The sequence below is a fragment of the Corvus cornix genome, chromosome 9 (assembly GCF_000738735.6).
Source record: "Corvus cornix cornix isolate S_Up_H32 chromosome 9, ASM73873v5, whole genome shotgun sequence".
Lineage (NCBI taxonomy): Eukaryota > Metazoa > Chordata > Aves > Passeriformes > Corvidae > Corvus > Corvus cornix.
In genome coordinates this window covers 23,114,036-23,121,552 of record NC_046339.1, presented here as the reverse complement: position 1 = coordinate 23,121,552, position 7,517 = coordinate 23,114,036, and the positions used below count along the sequence as shown (strand labels likewise).

The following is a 7,517-nucleotide window of genomic DNA, read 5'->3' as shown; positions in this document are numbered from 1 at the left end:
CAGCACCAGGGAGAGGGGAGCTCGCAGGGAGACGCCGGGATGCAGCCAGGGGACAGAGCAGGGATGTATTTATAGGTCACTGGTGTCCCCCAGGGTGCAGCTTACGGGCAAAAGAAGGGCTGAAAGAGGCTGAGGGATTCCCCAGTTGGGGCCTTGTTTGGTTTTGGCTCTTTCAGTCTAAAATTGGGGCAGAAAGTGGCTGTTTCTGAGCCAGATCTGACATCTGGGTTTCCAGGGCCTTTACTGCACTCAGCCCCAGTGGAGCTGCCAGCTGGCCTAGCAGGGTCTGACCCACACCACCTCCCAGCCTTGCACAGCCACCAGCCACACCAGGCTCCCCCATGAGCCCAGTCCCACCCCTGTGCCTGGGAGGGGTTTGCCCTGCTGCCAGCCTTGGCTCCCCCTGCCTGCACCATCCCCAGCATCCTCCCAGTCCCACACCAGCCTCGGACATCTCCCTCCATCACCTCCCAGGACAACTCCACTGGGCTTGAGTCATCAGCACCGGCTGAGCCCGCCCACATCCTGGCAAGGACAAGCCCCCAGAATTCCCCCTCCAGCTCTGCTGCACACTTCCCTGTGCCCCGTTCCCGTTAAATGTGTTTCACTAGAAAAATCCCAGCAGTGCCACAGGAATAAAGCCACTCCAGTTCTCAGCAGGGCTTCAGAGTTAGCACAAACCACCATCACTTCTCCTTTCCCCTCAGTGACCCCCGAGGAACACTTCCCCAGGTAGTGCCTGCTGCTCTGAGAGAGCCAGAGCGTGCTGTGAGCAGAGCTGGGTGGAGGAAACTCCCGGGCACTGCTGGAGTGACTGCCCTGGGAGCAGAGCTTGCACAACAAGGAGGAAGGATTTCTCTTGTTTCCTTTGTATGTTTAATCCAGCAGTCACTGGAGGAATACAAATCCATGATAAAATATCACCGAGGGATATAATTTACTCTCCTACTTCTCAATCAATGTTTCACTTTGTTGCAACTTGGGCTGGTTTTAATGGACTTTTCTAACCCAGACTGTGACTTAGTGAAGAAACAACACCCCAAAATGTGTCTTTCAGCCCTGCTGACAACACCTGTCTTATCAGCATATGCACATGGTGCACGACCAGGGCTGCCTGCAAGTTTGGCAGTGCCGGCAAGAGCAGTGTGGAAAGCTGTGGCTACAGAGACCCTTCTCCACAGCACCCAGGTGATGTTTGCTCCAGCCTGGGGCACTTTGTGGAGGCTGGTTGCAGATGTGGAGGACATTTTTAGTTGGCTACAGGTGGGAATAAATAAAGGGAACTGCCTGAAGGGGGGAAAAAGCAGCGCTGGAGAAAACAGTCACAGAATCCCAGAATGGTCTGGGTTGGAAGGGACATTAAAAACCCATCTGGTTACAACCCTTGGCATGGGCAGGGACACCTTCCTCTAGACCAGATTGCTCCAAGCCCACTCCAACCTGGCCTTGAACACTTCCACAAATGGGGCAGCTACAGATTTTCTGGGCAACCTGTCCTTTTAGCCAAGGAATGTTTGGTGGTGTGTCCACTCAGCTCTCACCAACACCAGCTGAAGGTTTCTGCTGAAGACACGTTCCTTGGGGATTCCCAGCGCTCCATCACCAGACACGACCCACACCCTTTAGGGCAGCACCTCCTGTCCTGCACCATCAGTTTTCCATCTTGACCACCTCAGAGGGGTTACCACCTGTACTCCTGACCACCCACTCGTATTGACCGTTCCCGAGCCCTTCCTCCTCCTCAGCCATCAGTAAGGGCTGGACACCCCACACCGGGTTTTCACCATTTTCAGCAGCTTCTCCTTGAGCATGAGGAAGATGACAACGAAGGCCACCAGGAGCGTCAGGCAGGTGGGCAGAGCCAACACCAGGTAGAGCAGCGCCAGGTCGGCCGTCTGCCAGCGGCAGCTCTGCAGGACAGGCTCGGGCAGCGCGCCGGGGCTCAGCGCGCGGGAGCCGTGGCTGCAGGTCACCTCCCGCCCGTCGGGGACGTGCAGGCCCTCCGCCTGCTGCAGGGCATCCCACCAGCCCAGCGTGCAGCAGTTGTAGGGGTTTCGGCTGAGGTAGAGCTCCCGCAGGCTCCTCCCCAGAGGCACCTGCGCCACATCCGGCGGCAGCGCCGGGAGGCAGTTGTCCCGCAGGTCCAGGCTCCTCAGCCTCAGGGTGCCCAGAGAGCTGGGGAACGCAGCCAAGGAATTCCCTGAAAGGTCCAAGCACACGAGGTTGTTCAGGGCAGAGAAGTCCATGGTGGTGGAAGAGAGGCTGGTGTTCCTCAGAGAGAGCACCTGCAGTGTCAGAACGAGGTCCTGCAGCCACGCCCGGTCCCCAGACAGCGCCTGGCGGTTGTCAGAGAGGTCCAGATGCATCAGCGATGTCCCCTGGAAGGGGCGGCCGCCCAGCCCCTGCAGACCACAGCCGGCCAAGGAGAGATGGGTCAAGGTCTCCACACCCCTGATGTCCACGCAGGGGGGACTCTCAGCCTCACCTGGCTGGGGACAGAGGGCAACCCGGTTGCGGCTGAGGTCCAGGGTAGTGATCTTCCTGGTGCGGGTGAAAATCCCGGGAGGAAGCGCCTGCAGCCTGTTGGTGCTGAGGTTGAAGAGCTGCAGGTTGGGCAGGATGTCCCCAGTGCCCACCTTCACCCCCAGCTCTACCAGCTGGTTCTGGCTGAGGTCCAGCTCTGTCAGCATGGCCAAGGGGTCCTCCTCTGACAGGTGAAATGCCTCCATGCAGTTCTGGTTGAGCTTCAGGTGGGTCAGGGATGGCATCTGGGCCAGGAAATCATCTGGCAGGCCCCAGACCTGGTTCTGGCTCATGTCCAGGAGGTGCAAGGAGGAGAGGTTGCTGTGGCAGAGGTCATCCCAGAGCCTGACCGTCGTGATGTTGGTGGAGTTGCCATCGATGATGAGGAACTGCACGGTGACGTTGGCCAGGGAGGTGCCATTGGGGAGGCGCTGGTAGAAGCTCATCCTGTTGTCCTGCAGCAGCAAGGAGTGCAGCTTGCTCTGCCGGGGCAGCACAGGGAAGAACAGGAGGCGGTTGTGGGACAGGTCCAGCACCTCCAGCTCAAAGAGGTCATCACTTTCCAGGGTCAGGAACCACTCAATGATGTTGTTGCTGATGTTGAGTACCCTGAGCTGGGTCAGGCCGAACCCCACCAGACATGGGAGGTAGTTGTAAGCTATGTTGAGCTTCTGCAGCCTCTGCAGCCCTTCAAAAGCATTGTCAATCTCGAAGATGTAGTTCTTCTCCAGGTTCAGCTCCAGCAGCTGTGTCAGGTTTGTGAAGATGGACGAGTCCAGCCTCATGATGATGTTCCTGGCCACAGACAGGGACTCCAAGGAAGAGAGGTTCAAGACTAAAACCGACACCATGTCCTCGGTGAGCTGGTTTCCAGCCAGATCCAGTGTCCTCAAGGTGGGCAGAGTAGAAAGAGCGGCTGCTGTCAGCGAGTAGTTGGTGAAGAGCAGGTTGTCTGTCAAGGAGAGCACCTGCAGGCCTTGGCTGCTGAGGAAGGCACCGGGCTCAATGAGCTCCAGCCGGTTCCTGGTCAAGCTGAGAAGCCAGAGCTGAGGGTACAGGAGCAGAGAGGCATTGCCCAGGACCTGGATAGTGTTGTCATCAAGAAACAGCTCCTCAGTATCGCCTCGAAGGTTTCCTGGGATAGAACTCAGCCATCTCCCAGTGCAGTCCATGATGCTCTGCACCTGAAGGAAAAGGAGAATATGTAACACCACCAGGGGAGGCAGGAGATGAAGAGAGAGAAGTCTGGAGAGCAGAGTAAGGGGGGAGGAGGTGGCTCTTTGGTTATGGCCTTGGCACACCAGTCCACTCCAAGCCAGTAGCTGGGATGGAGAAGGTCTGGAGATGCTGAGTTGCCTGGGCTTTGCCAGGCAGGACCAAGCACTCAGAGGGGTGAGGGTTCACAAGAGAGGACTTACGAGCTCACAGCTCCCAGGAGATGGTGCCCAGGCTGCATCCATCCTGCTTCCCCATCCCACTGCCAGGAGGAGAAGAAGCAGGGAGAGACCAGGGAGCGGGGCCTCCATCTCAGTGGCGGCACTCCTGTGGAGAGGGAGGCAGAGGTGAGGAGGTCAGAAGCTGCAAACTGTTCCCCCCAAAAGGCCCAGGTGACCTGGGCCACCATGAGCTGTCCATAGAGAAAGGGCACAGAGCTTTGGCACCGAGCCCACCCACCCCAGCAGAAGCCCTCGTGGGGCTCCCCCAGTTTGAGCCTGGAGGGCAGGGGAGGAGCAGGGACGGGGGTGGCAGCTCAGTCCCACCTGGGGCAGCACACAGGGGGAAGGCACCGTCGGTGCTGCACAGCTGCTCGTGAAGGCCATTGAGCTGCATCCTTCGAGCAGGGCGTCCCCCCAGCAGGGCTCCTGTGCCCCCTCTTGGCACCAAACACTCCCCCAGGGGACACCAACCCACCCCCCACCAAGTCCCCCCAGTGCCCATCCCTGCTGGGGGCCCTCCCAGGGAAGCACAGGCTCTCCAGCAGGAGCTGCCCCATTTCTGACCTGGTGGGACCGGAGCTGACGGCATTTGCATCTGGGGAAAAGCTGAGACGCAGGCAAATGAGCAGCGAGGGCTCGGCGAGTGTTTGGCACGCGGCACTTTCACAACTGCCACTGCGTGAAGGAGAAACAGGGTTATTTTGGGCAGCCCAGGTAGCCAGAGCCTTGCAGCACAGAGGGAGCAGGGCATGTCCCAGGCTGTCTCTTTCTTTGGGACAGCCGAAGCATTGAGCTGGTGACTTATCAAAGCAGGATTTATTACTCTGGGGGGGATGGAGAGGATGGATCCCCCTTCCCCAGGCTGCAGCTGACACACAGCACCTTTGGCTGTCTCAAGTCCTTGGAGTCCAGCAGCACCTCATACCCAGGCACGGTGGCAGGAGAGGGACCTTGCTGTGTCCTCACTGCACCCAAAGAACAACAGTTTTGGTTCTGGCTCCTGAACCCCTCTGCAGAGAATCCCACATTCCTTCACCCAGCTCAGCCTTTCTTGGCTTCTTCCAACACCAGAAGCTCCTCCATCCTCCCAGTGCTCCCTGGAGCTGCTGGGATAGCACCTGCCCAGCCAGGAGAGGAGGCAGCAGCCCCCAGCAGGAAACCCTCACCCGCAGCGCTACACCCGAGCCCACATCCAAGAGCTGCTCTGGGAGCTCCCGGGGTGCTCCCCACACTTCACACCAGCCCCGGCACGGCCCCACGCAGCCACGGCTCTGCGAGCGTGGGCATTAGTGATGCACAGCCACCACAGATCCCCAGACTGGCACAGGGAACCCCCGTGGTGTTTTCCCCCGGCACAGGTGTCGGGGAGAGTCACTCACCGCGTGGGCTTCGGCACGGTCCATCCTGCGGCCCCTCAGCTGCGCTCAGGGGGCTGCCGGGGCCAGGGGTGGGGGTGACCCGCGGGGTCCGTGTGCCACCCGCGGGGTCCGTGTGCCACCCGCCGGGGCCGTGTCCCACCGCCCTCTCGCCGAGCACCAATTTAGCCTTTGCGGAAGGAGCCAACGGAAACTGCAGTCACATGGAGGCAGCGAGCGCGGCCCGGCTCTCGCTTACTGATCTCAGCACTCCCGGCCTGGCTCATGCACCCGCACACGGCTCCCCGGCAAGGAGGAACCGCGGGGCCCAGCAGGCAGCGAGGGTACAGGGGGAACCAGCCCCACCGGGGTCACGCTGCTCCTAGGGACGAGCCAGCCCCGGGGACAAGCCTTGCACGGCCACTCCTCTGCACAGCTCCAGCAGCAGAAGCCTTCCTCAGGGTTTCAGGCCACAGAGATGGCGGCTGGGAGTGGTGCTGTCCTGCACAGCCATGCCACCGATCCTGCGGGGTGGAGAAATGCCACCTCTGCACGGCACCTATTCCCATTGTGTCCCTCCAGACCCCTCTTGCCTCCAGCGCCCAGCTCAGGGGTTCCAGAGGAGTCCGGGGACACGCGTCCCATGAGGGAAGAAGGTGCTCTGTGTTATGTCCTGTTGCATCCCAAGCCAAGGCTGGATATGTCCCAGGTGCTGAGTCCCCAACAGCTTTGGGATGCCAGTGCCTGTCCCTCACATTGTCTAAGTGAGATTCAGAATGCTCTTATCCCTCTGCCCCCAGATCTTTGGGTGTCCTGGGGCTGCTCAGAACTTTAGCAAGCCCAGCACCCAGGGCACAAGTCAGAACCACCCGGATACAGGGACCTCCTGAGTGCCAGTCCCTGTGTGAAAGTCAGCGGAAATGGCTTTTCCTGCAGCTGCCAGGAAACAAAGATCCACATTTCCAAGGCAATATGAAGAGGGACATCTCCTTCCTCCTCACCCCCATCTACCCCTGCTCTCCATCTCCACACCCCAGGTCTCATGCACCCCCAAGTCCCCAGCAAATCCAGCCTCTGAGGAAAACTTTTGCCCAGATCTACCTAGCTGGGAAAGGGTTCAAAGCTGTGGAGAAAGGCACCAGCCCTGCAGCAGGACCCTGTCTGGGATCAGCATGTCCATGCTCCACATGCCACATGTTCCATGGTGCCAGTGGGATATTTGCAGAGTCGGGAGTGAACTGTGTCACTGCAGCACACCAAGACCCCCTCCAAGGGACACCCCAGCCAGGGTCCCCCCTCCCTGCCAGACCACGTGGCCCCCAAACTCCCGAAACCAGCACAAATGGCCAGGGAGATGATTTTCTTGCCTTCCCCCTAAATTTCATTTCTTCTCTGGGAGGAGGCTGACCTCTCCCATGTCACTCACAAAAAAGCCCTGTGGTTTCATTTCCTCCATTTTCAAGGAAGTTTGACGTATAAAAATCAAGAAGGAGAAGAGAGAAGCGAACAGGAGTGGCAGAAGCTCACAGCAGGGCAAAATTCCCATGGGCATTGCTCAAGGGCACACGAAAGGCTGAGCTCAGCTGATGACCACCAACTCCTCATCCCAAGCCCTGCCACGAGCCCACAGTCAAACCCCTCACCTGGTGCTTGGAGACACAGGAGCTGGCAGAGCTGCAAAACTTGGGCATCCTCAGCTCCGCTCTCTGGATCAGGAGGCTCCTGGGAGACCTTCTGATGAGATTCCTTCTTGTGGTGCCACCATCGAGGTGATGCCCTGAGGGTCAAACCAGCTTCCTCCTGCAGCCCAGCAGGAGCTGGGAGAGGAAACAACCTGCTTCATTCCCTGCTTTGCCCCCAGCCCATCCCCAAAGCCACGCCAGTGTAACCCCGCTCCCTCCCCAGCAGCACCATGGGCTGGCAGAGCCCCTGCCCAGCCCACGCAGGTTTCCCCCACCCCGGGGTCCCTGGAAAGCAGCTCCGCTCTCGGGCTGAGCCCGCGGCTCCGCGCTGGGGCATCGGCAGCAGAGCTGCTGCTGCTCTTCACACTTTCCCCACATCCTGCAGCCGGATGGTTCTGAAAACGTCCTGAAGCTGCTGCTTGGTCCCCTCCTTTTCCTCCCCTCGAACCCCCAACCAGCCCTCTCGGTAAGGATTTGATGTGTGCTTTGAGAGGGAGTAATTTATTTTTTAAGATCAGCGC

The 7,517-nt window shown here is 59.3% G+C and overlaps 1 protein-coding gene across 2 annotated transcripts; it reads right to left on the bottom strand.

The window, feature by feature from the left end:
• Positions 1-920: 920 nt before the first annotated feature.
• Positions 921-7,181, bottom strand: NRROS (negative regulator of reactive oxygen species). 2 transcript variants are annotated; one of them, XM_019292921.2, is made up of 4 exons: positions 6,958-7,181; positions 4,524-4,634; positions 3,942-4,065; positions 921-3,707 (listed from the first exon to the last, which is right to left on the bottom strand). In XM_019292921.2, the coding sequence occupies exons 3-4, from the start codon at positions 4,047-4,049 to the stop codon at positions 1,749-1,751; spliced, it is 2,067 nt and encodes a 688-aa protein (XP_019148466.2). In that variant the 5' UTR covers positions 4,050-4,065; positions 4,524-4,634; positions 6,958-7,181; the 3' UTR covers positions 921-1,748. The 2 variants fall into 2 exon arrangements, with proteins under 2 accessions (XP_019148466.2, XP_010409472.2); XM_010411170.3 differs by lacking the exon at positions 6,958-7,181 and adding an exon at positions 5,339-6,217.
• Between the last annotated feature and the right edge of the window lie 336 nt (positions 7,182-7,517).

Excerpts from the sequence above, each read along its gene's own strand:
- NRROS (XM_019292921.2), bottom strand. The coding sequence starts at position 4,049 with ATGGAGGCCCCGCTCCCTGGTCTCTCCCTGCTTCTTCTCCTCCTGGCA. Across the intron at positions 3,708-3,941 it reads CTCCTGGGAGCTGTGAGCTC|GTGCAGAGCATCATGGACTG; the intron begins GTAAGTCCTCTC and ends CTTTTCCTTCAG.